This window comes from Eurosta solidaginis, chromosome 5 (genome assembly GCF_040869045.1).
Source record: "Eurosta solidaginis isolate ZX-2024a chromosome 5, ASM4086904v1, whole genome shotgun sequence".
In the NCBI taxonomy this organism is placed as follows: domain Eukaryota; kingdom Metazoa; phylum Arthropoda; class Insecta; order Diptera; family Tephritidae; genus Eurosta; species Eurosta solidaginis.
The window spans coordinates 224,663,198-224,685,903 of record NC_090323.1 but is presented as its reverse complement, the minus strand read 5'-3'; the positions used below and the strand labels follow the sequence as shown (position 1 = coordinate 224,685,903).

At 37.3% G+C, this 22,706-nt stretch overlaps 1 protein-coding gene across 3 annotated transcripts in view; it reads left to right on the top strand.

Moving 5' to 3' along the window:
- Positions 1-12,737: 12,737 nt before the first annotated feature.
- The window catches only part of SA1 (stromal antigen), a 51,641-nt gene continuing 41,672 nt past the window's right edge, over positions 12,738-22,706 (top strand). For all 3 annotated transcript variants that reach the window (XM_067788562.1, XM_067788560.1, XM_067788563.1), the window contains exon 1: positions 12,738-12,924. In XM_067788562.1, coding sequence (XP_067644663.1) covers positions 12,857-12,924 — 68 coding nt within the window. In that variant the 5' untranslated portion in view covers positions 12,738-12,856. The remainder of the gene's footprint in view (positions 12,925-22,706) is intronic.

Genomic DNA, 22,706 nt, shown 5'->3' with positions numbered 1-22,706 from the left:
AAGCATTAGCTTAAGGCTACTGTTGACGTTCCTTTTTATTATGTCAATCAGTAGAAGCTCTGACATCGGCTCCCTTAAGCGCGCGTTCAAGGAGATTATGTCCGCGTGAAACACGTCATAACACTCACTTGCCTTTTGCTTGCGCATGGAGATCTCCATCATGATCTCGTGGTCCGTTTTCAAGGTGCCAAACTCTCTTTTTAAGGAGTAGCACAAAAAGGCATATGTCGCATTTGGGTTTTGTTTTGTGAACAGCCAGTACCATTCTTCGGCTCGTCCCGAAAGGAATAAGTGGAAACTGGCCATTATTTGTTCGTCAGGGCATTGTGTGCGCTCACACAAGGTGTTTAATTTGAAGAGGAAATCGCTTACACTCCCAGTGCCGTCGAATGCGATTTTCCACTCCTGCGGTTTTACTGTTATGCTGCTTGGAGTCGGGTACATTGGCGGTACTACCGATGGCAATGGGTTACGGTCCATCCTGCTTGCGTTCCTGTGTTGCTGGTGTGCTTGCTGCGTGGATTCGAGAGCGGCGTTGAGCTGGGCCATGTTGGCTCTAATTGAGCCCATCTCTCTCCGCATTTCCTCCTGCGAAGCCTGGAACAGTTGGTGTAGCACGTCCACCCACGAGCCTCCACGAGTGGCTTCGTCCTGCATTCCTAGGAGGTTCGCCTGATCGCTGGTAGCGTTCCCAAAATTTCCAACCTCTTGATTTGGTGGTAAGGCACCCGCTCCATCTGGTGCATAGTTCGACACATTGGTCATTATCCCCGAGATGTTGTGTGTGTTTAGCAGCGATGCATTTAAATTGCTGGTGCTTACAGGTATGTCCAGTTTGTCGCGGTCGTCGTTCGGGCCCGAGCCTATATGAGTCCCCGCGGGATTTCCGTAGGATCCTCCTACTGGGGTATGCACCACCAAAGGACGCCTTGCTTTCGAAAAAGCCCCCCTATTAGCACCGCCCCGGTTTTGGTTTCCCCGGAACCCTCCCGCACTCCCGAACGGAGTATTTCGCCCCGGTTGGCCGAACGATTGCTCGCGTGACATAATCCGTTAGAGAAAAAAAAAATTCTTTGCCAAATAGTATCCGAAAAAAAAACCTTCTGTTCCCAGAAGATGGTTTGTTAAAAGAGGAAAAAAAGTTTATATATCTATATATAAAAAAAATTGTGCGAGAATTAAGGCAATCATTTATCAATGATCGCACCAAAATAGAAAAAAAAAATTCAAAAGCTGAAAAGAAAACGGTTATTATATATAAATTTTATATGAACAATGTAGGTGGTGATGGGAACGCTGACATCCCATCATTAGAAGGCAGTAGGCTAGGCAAAAAAAAATTTGATACAAACACATTCATACTTGGCCCTAGTGCTCCCAACCGCAGTGCGAGGGGGTCTTAAGGTCCCCCTACGAGACTGGTCTGAGGCCACTAGGGTCACTCCAGGCACACACGGGTTGGTCTCAACACGCCCAGCCGCAACGCAGGGGCAGTCTCCAGGGGCTTGCCCCTGGGACTGGTTGGGGGTGTTGAGGCCTCCCGTTCATTTTTACTGGGCACCCCTCCTGCCTCCGCCGCAATGGGTGGAGCGGTTTCGGAACCGCTCCCCCAGTCCGGCGGGACAGGAAGGAGTGCCACTCTGAATCCCAGCTCAACCCTCCACAGTCCAGGTGGTATTCTAAACTACCACCTGGGGCGTGGGATGAGCCGGGGTTCTTTTTCCACATACATACACGCACTCACACTGACGACACAAAATTCGGCAAAAAAAAATTTAAAAAAAACTATTAACTTTAAGCAAAAAAAAATTCAAAACCCAGTTAGCGGACATATATGTACCAAAGCCGACTAACGGACAACATTCCGGGAAAATAAAAAAAAACCCCACTTACAAAAAAATAAAGTGCGTGCAGCACTGCCTCAACGGGTGAATACAAAAATCCCGATAACTGACGTTAAGTCACGTGGATCCCTCAGCTACCGGAGACGATGATCACTCCGGACACCCTGATCCGTCAAACCATCCCACCGCAACGCAGGTGGCTGCTCCTGCGGCTGCTCACCCCGGACTGGTGGGATGGTCAACTTCACAAGTTGACCAGGAGTGACCCTCGCACCCAGCGCCTCAGGAACCACGTTGGGCGCCATCTGTTATGGAAACGCATTTACTATGGAAGCAGTAAGGAAGGCGGTCGGCATGATGTAGTGGTGCACAGTGGCTAGTCATTGTCGGCTGGGGCGGGTCCTTGCCAACCTTACTGTTCCTGCGCCATAAGCAGAAAAATGTTCCTATCATGCCTATCAAAACGAGCAGCTGTCAAATTCAAAAAACCTGGCAGAAGCGCAGAGACCGACTCAAAACGCTTATCAATACAAAATAAAACAACATCCGGCTGAACCGGATGTCACGGACAGACCGTTAACATTCCAAAAATTTAAATTCAAATTCAAAAAAAAACTGACGCAAAAAAGTACTACCGAACCGGACATGGCCGGTTACTAACGCTGAAAATCAAATTAAAAAAAAACCGCTGAAAAACCAACCAATAACAAAAAAGCTGAAAAAATTAAAAATAAAAAAAGAAAAGGGCCGAATATACATAGGGGGCGCCGCGGGTGGTGTTGCGACGCCCGGTGCTTAGTCCCACCCTCAAAATCCATGGCCACCGACGCACCTAAAATTTCGGTGGCCCCTTACCTGCATACCTTAGGTGCCCTCTAAAAGAAAGGAGACCTCAGCATTCCCATTTACAATTTAGATTTATTGACAATTCATACTAATTAATAACTTATGCATTAAATTTTTAGGATTCTATCGAGAATTTCTAAGTTTCACATGTGATGCTAGAGTTTACGTTTATTCCGGATTACATTTACATCGCATACAATTATTCGGATTCAACTCCTTATATGTCTTACAGCCTAGTGGTTTCGTATATAGTGTAGAAAATATTTTGAATGTACTAAATATCTTTTGGTTTTTAATTACTAGTGCAATTACATTAAATTCATTTTTAGGTATTTCATTTAATTTGGGGAATTCTTCCTCTTCTTCCTTTTTTTTTGTGCAAGGGTTCATTCGCGACGTTATTTGAAAATACAAAAAAAAAACGTCTGAAACGAGTTTATTGTTCCGGGTTCAAAAGGACATCGCTCCCCAACCCCTGTTGCATCTAGGTTATAACTCTCGCAGAAAGGCCTATGTCGCTAATGTGTAATGCATTACCCATTTACATGGCTTTCGCAGGTAAGTATAAAAAAAATTTATGGTTCCGAGTGACACATTCAAATATGTAAGGTATTATATATATACTAGTGACACTATTCTGTAACTCGACTGGAATAAAATTATTTGATTCAAATATGTAAGGTACTATATATACTAGTGACACTATTCTGTAACTCGACTGGAATAAAATTATTTGATTCAAATATGTAAGGTACTATATATACTAGTGACACTATTCTGTAACTCGACTGGAATAAAATTATTTGCAGAACTCAAACTTTCATAATTTTGGTTTTCTATTTCTTGACTGTATTGACCTTTCACAAGCTTTACAGAACAATGGTTCTTATTCGCAAGATTACAGAACGGGTTTTACATTGCACTTATCCGACGGGTCAACAGAGTTAAGAGCACCAAAGTGTCCGAATTCATATACCGTACGTTCGAATCGAGTCACAGAAAGGGGTCTTTAGGTTCATTAAGCGTGCTTGGAATGAATTACAAAAATTTGAAACGATAATCTGTAAGTGACGAATTTTATCACTTCACATAGATACATAATACAATTTCACCGAGTTGGAACGGACTCACCCAGTTTCAAACGTTGTTGTTGTAGTTGGTGTTGGTACTGTTGTTGTTGCTGTTGCTGCTGCTGAACCTGCTGCTGCTGAGTGTGCGTATGTTGCTCAGATGTTGCTGGCTGGCGTTGATGAGGTGTGATTATCGTGCCATTAGGTAGAATGTTATAGGGCAATGCTTGACCATTGGACACCACCCAATATTTGCTCAGCTCGTTTAGATGATGGTTTTGCGTTTGTTGTTGCAATTGTAATTGTTGCAATTGTTGTGTATCATTAATATGTTGCTGTGGTGAATGGCGCTGTGTTTGTTGATATGTCACTCTAGGAGTGGTACGTCTGGCGTCTTGGCATATGACGGTGCCGGGGTCACTGGATATGGTTGGTGCTATTGCAGTTGGTGTGGATGGAAATGACACCGCTAAGCCAACACCACTATTGCTAAGTTGAGGAACCGTGTATATTACGTGGCAATCGTTGGGAATATTCCAACATTCCCGCGCTCCTCGCATACGCGGAGAAGGCAACGCCGATGCCTTCCAATTACTATTTATTAGTATTCACGATGTTCGGGAATTTAGCACGTCCCGAGAGTAGGTTAAAACGGTTTCAACGTGGCCACCGGCTAGCTTACTTCGTTTTTAATTGAATTCACTCATTTCGGAGACAATTTTCGGGTTAAAATGTTAAAATGTAAACTTCCCGTATGTAGCTCCTTAGCCTTTCAAAATTTGGCTATGTATATAAGCACGGCTTTGAGGAATTCCGAAAATACGATGAACATATGTAGAGGAGTGTTTTACGATTGCTATAAACCGCCCAAATTTTGATGGTGAACTATCTGTATTTGAGAACGCGCTCGTCAGTTCCACCAACTATATGTGGATGCACTTAAGTATCCTGTAATTTTTCACTTGACCACTTTTTGGTCACGAGGGTTGTGTGCTCTACCGCTTCAGACCGCCAGCAAAAAGGAAAAGGAAGCTTTTTCTTCCTCGGAAACTCGTGGTGGTTTTTTCTTCCTTTTTTTTTCTTTTTTTTTCCGTCTTCTAGTGATGGCCGGTCTGTCTGTTCCCTTCTTTTTCGATATTTTTCATCGCAACCCTTTCCACATCGCTAGGTGTGTTCCCGTGAACACGCTCCCAAGTGGGTCGTAGCCGTAGACCGTAGCAGCAGACCGTAACAAATTACTTGAATACTTTTGTTGTTAGAGAGTATGGTTTATATTAGAATTTAGCTAATAATTCAATGAATTTTCAGAGAAAAGGTTTAAGGCATTAATAATGAGTATTGAATAAACATTGTATTTATAATGCGAATGCTGACGTCGCCCTTTATTTAGAGGGCATAGGGTAATACTAGGTTCAAACACACGCCAAATTGGCAATTTATACTGTTTGGGCAATTTATTACGCAATTTGTCATATAATAAATTGTAATAATAAATTGCCAATTTAAAAAAAATTGCGTAATAAATTGTTTCAAACTGCAAATGCAACATTGTAAAGTGTGTTTATTGAGTATATTTAAACGTCAGTTATGCATGGCTGAACTATATGGTTGGCTCATCTCATCAGCCGATTTTATGTCTTTCATTTCACTGGGGTAGGGATTGTCAAAAGAAGATGGCAAAATCAAAATGAAACCAAAACATTGAACACATTTTCTTACAACACACAAAAATTTCAAAGTTTTATGTTTTCATTCCATTCTATTCACCTAATACCAACACGCACATTTTGACAGTCTCAACAAAGATATGTTGATACTGTAGAGATGAGCCAACCAGCTATCAAATTACTATTGTGTAAGCTAAATAGAGTTTATGAACACCACTCAATTTAAATCGAAATAGCCTCAATTTATTTTTCTGTTTGAACATAGTATAAAGCAGGTAAGGGGCCACCGGAATTTTAGGTGCGTCGGTGGCCATGGTTTTTGAGGGTGGGTATATGCACCGGGTGTCGCAGCAACACCCGTGGCGCCCCCAAGTTATATTCGGCCCTTTTTGTTTATACCCTTTTGTATTTATTTTCAGCATTTTTTTGGATTTTCAGAGTTTAGTAACCGGTCGTTTCCGGTTCGGTTAGTTTCGGTTAACGGTCTGTCCGTTGCATCCGGTTCGGTCGGATGTCGTTTTCTTTTGAATTTTTAAGCGTTTTGAATTAGTTCTGCGCTGTGTCAGTTTTTTTAAAGGCATGATAGGAACTTTTTTCTGTTTATGGCGCAGGAACAGTAAGGTTGGCAAGGACCCGCCCCAGCCGACAATGACTAGCCACTGTGCACCACAACATCATGCCGACCGCCTTCCTTACTGCTTTCACTGTAAATGCGAATCCATAACAAACATACCATATAAGTAGTGTCATAGTTCTGCGACACAGTTAAGACTTGAAACAAAATAAGAGAGGGAGCCGTGAATTTTTTTTGGGTCTCACAATCTAATGTACAGCTATGAAAGAAGCTAACGGAAGCACTAAATATACCACCCATTGGTCAAATTTACGTGGAATTACCCAGCTGATATACACATTCGTAGTGACAACACCGATACATGCATTGATTTTGTTTAATTAGTAGCATTTAACATATGAATACCAATACATAACCATAAATACGAACACCTACCCCTAAAGTACTAATAACCCAATAAGTAGAACATTTTTATTTCCTCCGTTTCATTGTTTTAATGTAGTTGGGTGCGAGTATCCGTACTTTCAAATTATTCGAAGCGAATCTGATCGAATAGTTCGAACAATCCAATAATTAGAGTAATTTAAAGAAGTGCAGGCCATTTAAAATTTTCGATGACTATTTGCACTTAAGTTTTATAGAAATAACAGAATTTTTCTAAGTTTTTGCGTGAACACGCCAAAATAAAACGATAAGTACCAAGAATATTTAATTGGTTTAAGTTTTTGATAATAAAACATTTGTTATAAAAAAAAAATTAGGATGTTTTCAAGCAACCTTCTAGCGTTGTTTAAAACACAAAAAACAAAAAATTTTTCGCTTAATAAAAAACTTATATTGTTGAAGAGGTTTAGTTAAAGTGACTAAGAACTATTATTAAAATTAAATTTAAGATAAGCATAGGAAACTACGAAAAATTGTAGTATTATTATTTTCCAAATTGCAAAGAGGATTTTCTCTAAGAAGGTGAGAAAAGTCAAAATAATAGAATCTCAAAAATCAAAAAGAAAAGCAAAAACTTGTTTTAGCTTAATGTAAGGGTTAAATTGAATTTCTATTCTCTTTTATATACATAGAATGAACTTTAAATAAATTTTTGTAAAAATGGGAATGCTGACTTCCATATTTATTTAGAAGGCACGTAGGGTCTCCAGGTAAGGGGCCACCGGAATTTTAGGTGCGACGGTGGCCATGGATTTTGAGGGTGGGATAATGCACCGGGCGTCGCAACACCACCCGCGGCGCCCCTATGTATATTCGGCCCTTTTTGTTTATTTTTTTTCCTTTTCCCTTTTCAGTTTTTTTTTAATTTTTATTTTTAGCGTTTGTTTTTGTGTTTTAAATTTTATAAGTTAGTAACCGGTAATTTCCGGTTCGGTTAGCTTTGTCTCCTTTTGCGTTAGATTTTTTTGAGTTTTTTTTGAATTTGAATTTTTTGAATGTTAATGGTCTGTCCGTGACATCCGGTTCGGCCGGATGTTGTTTTATTTTGAATTATAAGCGTTTTGAGTAGTCTATGCGCTTTTTGACAGCTAGTTTTAATAGGCATGATAGGAACTTTTTTCTGATTATGGCGCAGGAACAGTAAGGTTGGCAAGAACCCGCCCCAGTCGACAATGACTAGCCATTGCGCACCACCACATCATTCCGACCGCCTTCCTTACTGCTTCCACCGAAAATGCGTTTCCATAACAAACTATACAAGTTGGCAGCACGGTGGTAGCTGGTTTGTACTTTTTTATATGATTTGATACATCAACTTCCGGTGCAGTACGATTTTGACATTAGTCCATCGATTTACAACAACAAAGTACATGGAAATTTGATTAATGTTTGTAGGTATGTCAGCGTGCTGCCACCTTGTATGGTTCCACCATGGTAGGTTATTTGCAAAAATCACACACAGAAGATTGTGCAATGCGAATGTAAACAAAGGATCAGCTGTTTTGGGGAATATTTTGAATAAGGTGCCACGATTTTCCAACTTTTTTTTTTCGAGGGGTGGCGGGGGTCCTTAAAATCACAAATTTATCATCCGCAACTCTAGGAAACTCTTAGTTTATGAAATATAAGCTTTTATTTTCCAAATTTAGTAAAATTTCAACTTAAGTCCTGCACTTAAAATTCAGGTCGCACATGTCGATAGCGGTATCAAAAGACGCGTATTTGCGTCAATATTCAGAATCCGAAAGCAGACACTATATCTTTGTATCTCGTTTAAAATTTATTCGCGGAAAACCCGTCGGTACTATTGTCGCTTTTTTGGTTGTTGCAATTAAACAAACGAAAACATATGAAGGTGGTGAATAGTGTTGCCAGCTCCGCAAAAATATCTTTTTATCATGGTAGAACATTATAAGGTGGTGGCACGTCGACATAAATGCAAACAAACATACACTATCAATGTACAAAATACCTCCGAAAGTAGTGGATGGATTTCAAATTTTAAAAAATCGAAAAATAACTTATACATTTTTAAATTCATCTGATGTATATATATCTTTAACTTTTCTAGTCTTTATTTACTAAAAATTTGAAAAAGCTCTTTTTTGGTGGAAATTTTTTAAATTTTAATTTTAATTCTGCGTAGAACACCTTTCGGCATAGGCGGCCTTCGGCCGCGCTTATAAAAAATAACCCTGGGCTACGCCATGCCAAGTTCAGGTGTGTGGTTGTTATGGATACGCATTTACGATGGAAGCAGTAAGGAAGGCGGTCGGCATGATGTGTTGGTGCACAGTGGCTAGTCATTGTCGGCTGGGGCGGGTCCTTGACAACCTTACTGTTCCTGCGTCATAAACAGAAAAAAGTTCCTATCATGCCTATCAAAACTGAAAGTGTCAAAATCAAAAACCCTGACAGAAGCGCAGAGACCGACTCAAAACGCTTATAATTCAAATTAAAACGACATCCGGTCGAACCGGATGCCAGGGACAAACCGTTAACATTCCAACATTTAAAAATTCAAATTCAAAAAAAGACTGACGCAAGAAAATTTACCGAACCGGACATGGCCGGTTACTACTCTGAAATCAAAATAACCGCTGAAAATTAAAGGAAAACAAAAAGGAAAATAAACGGGCCGAATATAAATAGGGGCGCCGCGGGTGGTGTTGCGACGCCCGGTGCTATGTCCCACCCTCAAAAAAAAACCATGGCCACCGACGCACCTAAATTTCGGTGGCCCCTTACCTGGTAACGTGCCTTCTAAATAAATGGCGACGCCAGCATTCCCATATTGTTAACAAATTTATTCAAGTTTCATTATTACTAATATAGCATTTCCTTCTATAAACTTCTTTTGATCTTACTGCAAGGGTTTCTTTTTTTTATATATATATTTATGCTTATAAATATTTTTATTAAAAAAAAAAATAGCAATCAAAAATGCGTGCCTAATTGGGGAGGAACTCTATTTTTTTTTGTAAATTTTTAGAAAAATTATTGTGAGCTGCGTTTTGTGACGGTTCATTGAATGTAATAATAATTGGTTTGTTTTTATAATCTAATATATTATATATATAATAAAAAAAATTTTTTTTTGTAGAAATTTGGTTAAATGCCCTTTTCTTTTTTCATTCACAAACCTATCTTAGGGCTGTACAGTTTGGATACAGCTTCCGATAATTGGGGCCCCCTTACAAAATTAATATGTTGTTGTATTATACTTACTTTGAGTTTAACAAAACATCAATTTGGTATAACACATAGTATAATGACACTAATATGTACTATGTACTAAGAAATTTGTTATAAACGCAACTAAGAATAAATTTGGGGTAAATCATACTCGTCAAAAAATTTGTTTCACATGTTCAAGTAAAACGTAAGCTTTTAAATTCACAGAAAAATTACCGGAGTCATTTACCTGTTCAGGTAGAACGTGAACTTTTAAATTTATGGTAAAATTAACGAAATCGTTTTACAGGTTCAGGTAAAACGTGAACTTTTTAAACTTATAGTAAAATTAATGAAATCGTTTTACTTGTTCAGGTGAAACGTAAACTGTTTTGCATGTATCAGTCAGTGCTGGTATTGTTTTGGGTTTAGTTCAACTCAGTCAAAAAGATGTATACATATTCTTTTTTTTGTTGATAATGTAAGCTAATCCGCATTACTCGTTATTTGCGTCCCTTAATATAAATTTAATGCGTTTTAACTGATAATGCAATTGAACTTGAATTACCAATAAAACTTTATTCCTTACCGAAACAATATCAATACTTTTTGCTCATTCCAAAATCATATCCGCAACAATTGCATTAATTAAAAAAGTAATAGTAAAATTTTACCGTAACGTAAAGCAAATTTTAATACCTGAAACACTTTTTTTGTTTCACAGGCCTATCTATGACCATTAAGATATACTTTGTTTTTTTTTTTTTGTAAATTTTTCAGTATGCAACAATTTCGAACGTATAACAAGAATTGCTTTCTTATCTTTTCATTTTCTTCGCTCATTATGCATATTGCATTCGTATTCATATTCGTTTTAATTCTATACTAGGGTGATAGCCTTAAATTTGAATATGTTTGTATATTAACATTATATAATGTTGCAGAGTCAAAAAAAAATTTTAAAAGACAAGGTTGAGGCTACAAATACGTATATTTGGTTCAGTAATGGAACGAACTCACCGCTTTACCCGCTGATATTCGTTGTCGCAATTAGCCTGGCCGCAGTCCTATGTTCGCTGCCCTGTGGTTGTCATTGTAGCTGGTTTATTGTAGCCCGTATGGTCGTAGCTGATAAAGATGTGGTAGTATTGTTATCGCCGGTATGGACGCAGCTAATAAAGAAACGCTAGTATTATTATCGCCGGTATGGACGCAGCTGATAAAGATGCGGCTAGTATTGGTGTCGGTGGTACCGCCTGTTGTAGGTGTTAACATTAGTGGCCTCGGACCTATGTTCGCGGCCCCGTTGTGTGCGTTGCAACTGGTGGTGGCGGTACGTCTGGTGGTTCTTGCGCTCGTGGTTGGCGCTAATAAAAGGGTTGGGGAAGGTACTACCGATGGTGATGCTCGTGATAATAGTGGGCGCCGTTGGTGGTGGTTGGCGCTTTTTCATATGCTACTGCGTATGGAGTTTGTGGTGGTTTTGGGGTACCATGCAGTCAGCGCAGACCACGTCACAATAATAGGTGGCCGTTGTATGTTGCCATAACGAAAAAGTGAAATTGCGGCTAGTAGTAAAACAGTCGGAATAGCAAATGTAGGTAAATTAACCACTTTGAAATGCAGGTAAGATTTGGTGTACGATGAACAAATGTTGGTTATTAGTGGAGGATTATTTACACTGCCTTTGATAAGTCTTTTGATTCCATGGTGCCTTTAACTCGTTTCCTTTGTAGCTGCGGAGCTGACTGTCGCTGCATTTCTTCCAGATGCGTCACGATTGCGATTTTAATAATATCAAATGTTGCTTGCAGAAAATTAATTCAGTTTTATATTCGAAAAGTAGTATAGGATTGTTTTCATATGTACAATGCTTATCGGCTTAAAAACAATTCAATTTAAAGTACGCTTAGCCCTTAAGCTAAGGCCACACTGAGCTGCACTACACTGCGCTGCAAAATATTCTTCGCATGTTTTCTTATGGAACAATTCACACCTAGCGGCAGCAGCACTACGCGACGCGACCATGAGCGGCAATGTTGATCAAATAGGCAAAAAAGTGAAGCGCCGCTGCCGCTACATGTCGCGCCGCTTCGTGTGCACGCACCTTTAATTGGAAAATTTAAGAGCACAAAATCACCACGTTTAACCAACTCAGCTCGAAAAAGGAAAAGGATCTTTTTTCTTCCTCCGGAACTCGTGGTTTTTTTTTTTCGTTAGCGATCGCCCGTCTGTCTTTTTCCTTTTTTTTCGATACTTTTTATCGCAACTTTCGCCACATCACTATGTGTGTTCGCGTGAACACGCTCCCAAGTGGATCGTAGCCGTAGACCGTAGCAGCAGACCGTAACATGGTATAACCGTGGCTACCGCCACGGTGATGTCTTTCTGCGTAGTACACCCTTCTGCGAACTTTTTGACGTGAAATTACCCCTATAGCTATTATTTGCACCCAAAAAAATTATACGGTTGAACTCACCATAAACACCACTACCGATACTCATATAAATTTTTTAATTTGGCAAATGTATGTATTCTGCACTTAGGCCCAAAATACATTGATAGTGTACGTTTGTTTGCATTTATGTCGACATGCCACCACCTTATAATGTTCTACCATGATAAAAAGATATTGTTGCGGAGCTGGCAACACTGTTCACGACCTTCATATGTTTTCGTTTGTTTAATTGCAACAACGAAAAAAGTGACAATAGTACCGAAGGGTTTTCCGCGAATAACTTTTAAACGAGATAAAAAATATAGTGTCTGCTTTCGGATTTTAAGTGCAGGACTTAAGTTGAAATTTTACTAAATTTGGAAATTAAAAAGCTAATATTTCATAAACTGAGAGTTTCTTAGAGCTGCGGATTCCATTTTGGTGATTTTTAGGACCCCCTCTGCACCTACAAATCAACAAAAGTTTGAAAATCTTGGCACATTATATAAAAACCAACCCGTCAACAGTGACGTAGCTGCGCAGAACTAAGCAATTTTGAACTCATTAATGCGCATTATCTGTAGTGATATTTGGGATATTTGTGCTAAATTGGCTGCTCATTTCCCACGTATCGACTTATTGGATGGATAGATAGATTATCGATAAATAACCAACATCGATTTGTGTATCCATAGAATAGAGAAATGTTGAAATAAATAAAAATTTATTCTTTTTACATTTTCAGTTTTTAGTAGTGTTTTTTCCAGCCAAAATTCAAAAAAACATCGAATTCATTGAATATGATGGCAAGGCGAGGAGGAAAGCGAATTCGGATGAATGATCCTCCACCTGAATACGAGGAACATGGGTAAGCGTCTAGTGTGGCTTTGCATTATGTCCATATACATATTTGAGCGTTTCAATACCTCTGTATAGTTACTTGATAATTCTTTACGACAGCATGACACCGCGAATGCGGGTCAAAAAATATCGAGAGTGGTATCAAACGACGCGTCTTGACATCAGTATTAACTCGGTGGTTCCATAACTTTTTTTTGTCTTGTATTTAGTTCGAAAGAAGCTATCATAGATTTCGACCTAAACACGAATATGGTGTCCATTTCTAATTCACTGTTGCGAAAAATCCGGAAAGCTAGCGTTACCATATGGTAGTCCTGGGTCGTCTAGGGTACAGGTTTTTGATGAAAGAAAACACTATTTTGGACATGTTTTTTTAATTTTATTTCAAAAATAATAGACGTTTTTGAACATTTTTATTAAACCGTAAATAAAGAAAATAAGTTTATAAAAAATATAATAGAAAGACATTTTCTGAACTAAAATATAGGTGGTTGAAATCATGGTTTGGTATGGTAACTTCCAAAACACTTCACACAAAGTTCTACGATGCATTTCATAATGCTGTTCGTCCATTAACTTTGCATCTTTCACCGGAACAACGGCTACGATTCAATGATACTACAATATGTACGCTCTGATCAAAACGGGGCATACGTTATCAAGGATTCCAATACAATCATCTTCAGATCCTCTTCGCCAGATATGTTTCCGCCTACAGGAGGCTCGCTGTAAAGAGTGGTTGGAATATCTTGAATGTAATCAAGTATTTGTTGCGACGATAAACCTCTGAAAGTTGTAGTATTTAAAAAATTCTGCTGATTACATCAGATAAATTTACAAAAAGGCACAGAAAAGCCATTGATACGCGTAGAAAACTGTGCCCTAGCATAGAAAATCCCATGAAATACGAAGAAAAACTTCCAGCAGCAAAAAATTAACTTAAATATAATAACTTATTTCATTAGTTACCGACTTTTATAGTTTTAATTTAAATGTTCTTAAAAATTATTATTATAATCGCGTACTTACAGACGTGCCATATTGAAAAACGGGAATTTTCAACGTTTCTTTTTCTCACTTAAATTTGACGTACGATTTCTTCACTATTTGACTGACCAAAGCTTTGTTTTTCGGAAAGTCACGGATATTCTGTATAAAATAGCGTTATTCATTTGTCGATTTGTTGTGCAGTTTAGATTTAATTCGTGGAAATATAGCGTCACCTTTTGCGATACCATATGGTAATCGTGGGCTATTTCGGGTTAATAATCCGAAGGCGGAAAATAAAAATTTTAACTCGTTCAAAAGATGTTAACGAAAACCCGGAAAAAGACCCGCGGATACCTCCGAAACCGGGGGTGATATCCATAGTATTTTTCCGCAGAACACCTTTCTGTGTTAGTGGTCTTTGGCCGCGCTTATAAAAAAGGTAAGTCTAGTTGAGGGGTCGACTGCTAATACGCTACCAAAAATATCGAGATCAAGAGGTGTCAAGAGACGCGTATTAATCTCGAGAACAATAATCCGAAGGCGGAAAAGAAAAATTTGATCTCTGTTCGTAGATATTTGCAGTTGAAGTTGGCGATTTTCATGTTGTAATGTTGGGGTACCCATACAAAAAAATTGTGAACATAAGTGTTTTACGCGGATATAGTTTTGGTCTCCAAACCGGTGTTGGACCAACCCAGGGTAATTTTTTATAAGTGCGGCGGAAGGCCGCCAACTAGTGTAAATGTTTCTTTCCTTCTTTTCAGTTTCTCTCAGAAAAACATAGTAATTGAATATTCAATTATTTTAAGCCGTGGTTAAGCTCATGAATTCTTAATAATAAGTATAAATTGAACACACCATTAAACAAACAAACGAAAAACAAAAATATTAGGGTGACTCATGGTACCGTATAAATGCCTTATAAAGTGTGTAAACGTATAAATTTATCTAGTGCGTAAACGAACATTCAACTTTTGTATGAAAAATCATTTACACAATTTGTATAAATTTACGCGCACATTTCATTGTCTAAACGCGGTAAACTCAAAGGAATGCAACCTTGCAGACATTACAGAAGGCATTTTCATCAGAAATCTCCAACATCAGCAAGTCATTTACAAGAATATCTTAGTAAAGACGTTTTAGTTTTGATTTTTCACTTAATCTTGGCATTTTTTAATTTGTAAAACAATCAAAAAGTTTTTGTTTGGCAATAATACAGCTGATAAACAATCAAGTTTATCAAGAGTATTTCTAGGTGCGTTCATATAACAGCGTGTGTAAATAGATATAATTTTACACCTTATAAGTTTATATGCTTTCATGAGTCCCCCTATTTTTGTTATAACTTTTTAACAAAAGGTGGATAAACGAAAATTTTACCTGGACAAACGATGGACAAACGACGGATATACGATTTAGCACAATAAAGCGAAAAAAAAATTTTGGGGTTTTTTCGAAAAAAAAAAAAAAAATATTTTGGTTATAACTTTTTAACAAAAGGTGGACAAACGAAAGTTTTTCCTGGACAAACGTGGACAAACGAATGACATTTGGTTTTTTTAATTACTCGCAAATGGAGGTGCCAACTTCACATAGAATTTTTTTGTTTTTGAAATAACTTTTTACAAAAGGTGGACAAACGAAAATTTTTCCTGGAAAATGACGGACACACGATTAAGCACAATAAAGCGAACAAAAAAAATTTGGGGTTTTTTCGAAAAAAAAAATATTTTTATGTGTATAAATAGACTATTTCTGACCACAAATTTGCGTTAGTGCAAAGTAAATGAAAACTCCACTATTTCGGCTCAACGTTTCGCTATGCACCTTAGCTTTTTCAGGAGCGAAACTGAATTTACATATTTTATTTGTGGTCAGAAATAGCCTATTTATACACATAATATTAAATACAATTGACCAGCTACCATATATACAAAAAATATTTTTGTTATAACTTTTTAACAAAAGGTGGTCAAACGAAAATTATTCCTGGAAAAACGTGGACAAACAAATTACATTTGGTTTTTTTAATTATTCGCAAATGGAGGTGCCAACTTCACATAGAATTTTTTGTTTTTGAAATAACTTTTTAACAAAAGATGGACAAACGAAAATTTTTCCTGGACAAACATGGACAAACGACGGACATACGATTTAGCACAATAAAGCGAAAAAAAAATTTTTGGGGTTTTTTCGAAAAAAAAAAAATATTTTGGTTATAACTTTTTACCAAAGGTGGACAAACGAAAATTTTTCCTGGACAAACGAATGACATTTGGTTTTTTTAATTACTCGCAAATGGAGGTGCCAACTTCACATAGAATTTTTTGTTTTTGAAATAACTTTTTAACAAAAGATGGACAAACGAAAATTTTTCCTGGACAAACATGGACAAACGACGGACATACGACTTAGCACAATAAAGCGAAAAAAAATTTGGGGTTTTTTCGACAAAAAAAATATTTTTGTTATAACTTTTTAACAAAAGGTGGACAAACGAAAATTTTTCCTGGACAAACGTGTACAAGCGAATGACATTTGGTTTTTTTAATTACTCGCAAATGGAGGTGCCAACTTCACATAGAATTTTTTTGTTTTTGAAATAACTTTTTAACAAAAGATGGACAAACGAAAATGTTTCCTGGACAAAAATGGACAAACGACGGTCATACGATTTAGCAAAATAAAGGGGAAAAAATGGTGGGGTTTTTTAAAAAAAAAAAAAAATATTTTTGTTATAACTTTTTAACAAAAGATGGACAAACGACGCACTATGGCGCCTCTGCCCGAAAAGCCTGGCAAAAATCAAAAATTACATGACAGCGTTCGATAAACCTGATACATGTATTTAATAGAGAATTTTCCAGGGATTACGAATATATAAGTCTTATAAAACAGAAGGTGATATTTTGGGAGGTAGAGCCGTTAAAAGTTGCTACTGCTTTCTTGTATTATAACGAAAGGATATTTAATTCTAGGTTGAAGCAAAACATAAATTTGTTTGTTTTTTTTTTTTATAAGAGTCAGATCTACCTGTTTTTCGAAAAGCCTATTTTTAGGACATTTTTCAAACTTTGATTGAAAATAAAAAAAGGACAAAAGAGGTCTCCGTGAAATATGCAGTAGGTATTTGCTAAATATTCAGTTACCTGAATTCATAAGGTCTACCTGCTTCCAGCTGCGATTTCACTTTTTACATCAAATAAAGTGAAACAACCTTGGGTATAAATACGCGCCTGAGCAGGTATAGATAAGAAGGAGGCGAATTTAGTACGGTCACTTTTGTTGTTGGAATTTGTTAATAAAATCAAATTTTTCTGTTACAAGCTGCATAATATACCTAGAACTCTTTTCCATAATTTGAGTTTATAAAGCAATGTTTAATACAACGCCCAAAATCAGTCGTTTTTTGAAGTCTATAGAATAAAGTATTCTCTTTATTTAAATAAACATAAACATAGCTCACATATTTTTTTAGTACGATATACTCGATGGCAAATTTTAATATGTCTCTAGAAAACTCCAAATTTGAGGTGTTCAAATGTTCAAAGATAAAAGCGGAGTTTGTTGAGGCTATTATGACAGAATTGTCAAATGAAGCATGCAACAAAGAAGACGAAGACTTGAAAGAAAAAATTGGCTTACTCTACATTCCAATACAAAGAAAATGGCAAGCAGTCGGTCGTTCTACTTCAAGGTTTATAAGTAAGCATGAAAGCTGGCTAGCTGGTAAAAGTTTTTTTGACGAAGAAATGCCAAGCACATCAACTAATCGAACTAGAGGAAGACCAACAAAACCCATAGAAGAATGTTCGACCTACACAAGGAAAAAGAAACTGCGAGATTATACTAGAACTATCGCCACGACTCATTTTTCAGAAGCATTGGCTATTAAATATAAAAAGGACGAAGAAAACACCAAGTCTCATAGCATAGAAGCAGTTGCGTTAGCGAGTCCAGTGCGACTGAGAAGGATCAAAACAGCATTCCCACACCCCCAAATGCGCTACCTAGGAGATACACTCCTGAATAGTCTTTGGCGCTCTTTATTGATCTCGGGTTATCGAAGGATAAATATAATATATTGCGTGAGTAATTATTGCAATATAATGCCGCTCTTTTCCCTGGATACAAACAAATCAATCAAGCCAAGAAATAAGCAGTTCCTCCAAGAGCCAAAATAATCGAAACATCAGCTGAAGTTGAGCTCCAAAACTTAATGGCTCATACGTCTATGCGACTCTTGAAAAGTTTTTCTGAAGAAAAGTTGAAATAACTATCAAAAAGCCTAACATTAATAAATAAATGGGGCTGTGATGGATCAGCAGGATAAAGCGCATATAAACAAAGAATAAATGTAGACGATGGAACAATTACAAATGGTAATATGTTTATGGCTTCTATTGTTCCCCTCCGTTTAAAAGATGAAGCTTCAGAATATTGGAAAAATCCACGGCCGTCATCAGTTAAATTGTGCCGGCCGATATTATTTAACTCATAAAAACTACAGTGAGTGATATAAAAAATCAAATCGCAAAATTAGAACCAACAATAATTGAAATCGAAGACGGGGATGTTATTACCATAAAGCATGATTTTCTTCTAACAATGGTCGATGGAAAAGTTTTAAACTTACTAACAAACACATCATCTACATTGAAATGTCCAATCTGTAAGAAGAGTCAAAAAGACTTTGAAAATCTTGATGATTCAATTATTGACGAACTAAATCAAGAAGATTTTTTGAACACGATGAAATGACTGCTCGCATTACTGGAGTCGATAGAGATATTGTCAAACGATTGGGAGTAATTTTAAATATTTTAAGTTGCCATGAAAATGTTAATGGAACTAAATTTGGAGAATATGCATCGAAAACTGCAGAGCTGCTGCTTCAAAAGTATCCTGAGAAAAAGTCCACACCAACGGTACATAAAATTTTGGCCCATGGAAAAGATTTAATAGAATACCAGTGTTTACCATTAGGAGAATTGTCTGAATAAGCTCAGGAATCTAAAAACAAGGACTACAAAAGATATAGAAATACTAACGCTTGCAAAATCTCACGAGTTAGACAAAACGAGGACCTTTTCAACATGTTGGCCATCTCTTCTGATCCAGTCATATCATCCATAAGGCATGTAAGATCACAAAAGGATCTTACAGACACCTATAGCTAAGAAATGGTTTCCTTGTTAGATATATTTTCAAGTGACGAAGACTACGTTAAGATTAAATAAATTATCCACCTTTTTATATCACAACAAAAAAATTATTTAGTACTTAGTTTTGTTATTTTATTGAAAAAGACAAGAAATCAATAAATAAAAAAATAAAATAAATGTAAGGCGCGATAACCTCCGAAGATATCTAAGGCCGAGCTTCTCTTCCAATTTGCGTCGTGCTCCTCTTGATTTTCCCTACAAATTAGCCGGACGGGACCTACATGTTTTATGCCGACTCCGAACGGCATCTGCAAGGCAGATGAGTTTTCACTGAGAGCTTTTCATGGCAGAAATACATCCGGAGCGCATGCCAAACACTGCCGAGGGTCGACCCCGCTTAGAAAAATTTTCTTCTAATTTAAAAACCTTATTTCTAAAATTTTGATGTTGCTTTGCCCGGGGTGCGAACCCAGGGCATACGGTGTGGTAGGCGGAGCACGCTACCATCACACCACGGTGTTCAATAAATACAAGTTTATTATTTATTATAAATAATACAGTTATTTTATTTATTAATTATAATCATTAATTTTTTACATCTTTTTAAAATTTATCAAATTTTAAGATGAGTTTTGAAGCACCCTTTATGTATATTTATTTTAAAGCTTAGGCTTTGGCTATCAGAAGAGTAATAAATTTTTACGGAAATCAATAAAATTGGTAAAGCGGTTATTAAGATCAAACTGTTTATCAGGGCTCAAAAATTTATTATTTGTTCATCTTTGGCTCAAATACAATAATATTGAACAACTTTTAATAATTTTTCTTAGTTAAGTGTTAATAAAATATTTGGTTTTTGAATTTTTCAAAAATATATAAGTAAATTTATACAATGAATTTTCAAGCAATGTTTATATACCTTATCCTCTAGCGTACACCGATGAACTGCAAAAATCGAACACAACAACATTCGATTACATTCGGCAACATGATCGTGTTCAATGATCCAACTTGCTTAAACGAACATAATCGACATTGATTTAAAATCAGCCAACTTATTGCATGCGTGAATATAATCAATTCAGGCGTTTGCTCGTTTGCCTCAACGGCGATTACATTCATTGGAATGAAAAGACAAATATGAAAACTCCATGCGTCTGAATATTTGCATGATTCTTCTGCCCTTACGTCACGGCGACAAGCTACATATGTATAAATATACATATAAACATATATATAAACATTGCTTACGATTCTGTTTGTTTGCCGAACTAAACGATACTAATTCTCGTGATTTGATTTTACTCTCCGCTTGCCTTCGTTTGATCAATACAATCGTACGCAAAACCTGTTCGGTCATTCGATCACAATCATGCTAACAGAGTCTTGTAAAGACAGATGCTAAGTTTATTAAATTACGAGTTATTCAATTATGTGTTTATTTGCATGATTGAATGTGAATGCAGTTTTTAGTGTTTGAATAAATCAAGAAAATTGTGATTTTTGCAGTTCTCTGGCGTACACATTTCACTTTTATAAGAGTATAACATCTTAAAAGAAGTAATGCGTCCATCAAGTTTGGTGGAGATTGATAACCTGGCTACTAAAACAAAACTTTTAATCACAAGTGGGTAGAGCCACACTCCTTCATACAAATCATAAGTTTATCTGATTTCATGTTCAAATACATCCTCATAAAAAAAATTTCAAAGTTTGTCCTGCAGTTTTTAACAATTTTTTTTTTGTATTTTTCTAAAATTTTTCAACTTTGACGAATTATTGTGAAGCACCCTGTTACTCTGGCACCCTGTATTTATAAATTGTACAAAGTTTAAATAATTAGCTTTCAGGTGCAGTAAGAATCTTTAAAATATCTTCATTAGTTCAAAAATTTTGCAAAGAAAAAACGCAAAAGGCGACAGGTGCCATAGTGCGACGGTCATACCATTTAGCACAATAAAGCGAAAAAAAATTTTGGGTTTTTTTCAAAAAAAAATATTTTTGTTATAACTTTTTAACTGCATTTTAGAAGAAATGTATTTTGCTTTTTCTCAAAAAAAGTACGATTTTCTGTTGAACTGATTTTTTATTTCTGAATTTTATATCAAGGCTTTTTTGTACAAATTGAAAAATTCTTTTTACAATCTAAACAATGCCTACTATTCTTGTTCCTATAGAGTCATATCGCTTGAACTCGACCGTTCTTGAGGCTTAACAGGTTCTACTGGTAAAAGACAAAGCTCCTGACCAGGGCGACTGATGTTATGACCCGTCCAGATAGTTACGTTGCGCACCAACCCATCGGTGCCTGGATGTAGTTCTGTCCCATTTTCCATAGTATCGGTAGATTCGTTTTTGATTACCACAAAGTCACCTACCTTAAGATTTTGCCTAGCCCCTCGCCATTTTGGGCGTTTTTGAAGTTCATGTAGATAGGTACTACTCCATAACTTCCAAAATCTCTGAGTGATGAGCTGGCGAGATTGCCAATAGCTAAGGCGATTCTCCGGCCGTTCCACTGGAATTTGCTCTCCTAAAGTAAGAACCAATGCTCCTCCAATGAGTAGATGTCCAGGTGTAAGGGGATTCAAGTGTCGATGGTCAGCACTCTGGGCACATAATGGACGTGAGTTCAGGACTGCACCAATTTCTGCCAATAATGTCTGTATCGCTTCTATTGTCTATAGTCGAGCACCCATAACACGCCGCAAATGATGTTTCACCGACTTAACAGCCGCCTCCCACAAACCTCCCTGATGTGGGGCAGATGGAGTAATAAAATGCCATTCAGTTTGTAGCGCCGATAGCGATTCAAACATATCCGAATCTTTCCAAGTCTTTAGCATGCGACCTAGCTCTCGCTCAGCTCCTACGAAATTTGTGCCATAATCGCTCCATAGATGAAGACAATGGCTATAGCGTGAGGTGAAGCGAATAAATGCCATTAAGAAGGCGTTGGTTGTTAAGTCTGAAACAAACTCTAAATGCACCGCCTTGGAAACCATGCATACGAATACAGCGATATAACCCTTTATAACCGCATTGCCTCTTCGACGATCAGGACGTACTTGTATGGGTCCTGCATAATCCACCCCAGAATGCAGAAATGATCGGGCTGGACGAACTCTACAAGCTGGGAGATTTCCCATCATTTGTTCACCCAGCTTTGCCCTCAGTCTTTCACACATTATACAATTCTTAACCAATGACCTAGCTAATGCTCGTATACCGATTATCCAATAATTGCGTCTTGAAAGTCGATATCAGCTGCTGTGCTCCGCAATGCAACAGTTTCAAATGCGTCGACCGAGCTATGTATAAATAAGCCAATCTGCACTTGCTTTGGCTTGTAACCTATTTTCTCGGTCTACCTTTACTTGGTGGTATTCCTTGTTCACTTCTATTTCGACCTTTTCGTGGTTGCCTTCTGGAAGCTTCGGCGCTTGCTTTTTGGGAGACGAAGAAACTCTGGACCATTCCACCACAGCTGAGAACCGATTAACTCATCCATCACCATTCCTCTAGAAATCATATCAGCTGGGTTCCTGTCAGTTGGAACATATCTCCACTCGCGATTGTTTGTATTTTTATTTATCTGTCGTACCCTATTAGCCACAAATTGTTTAATGCT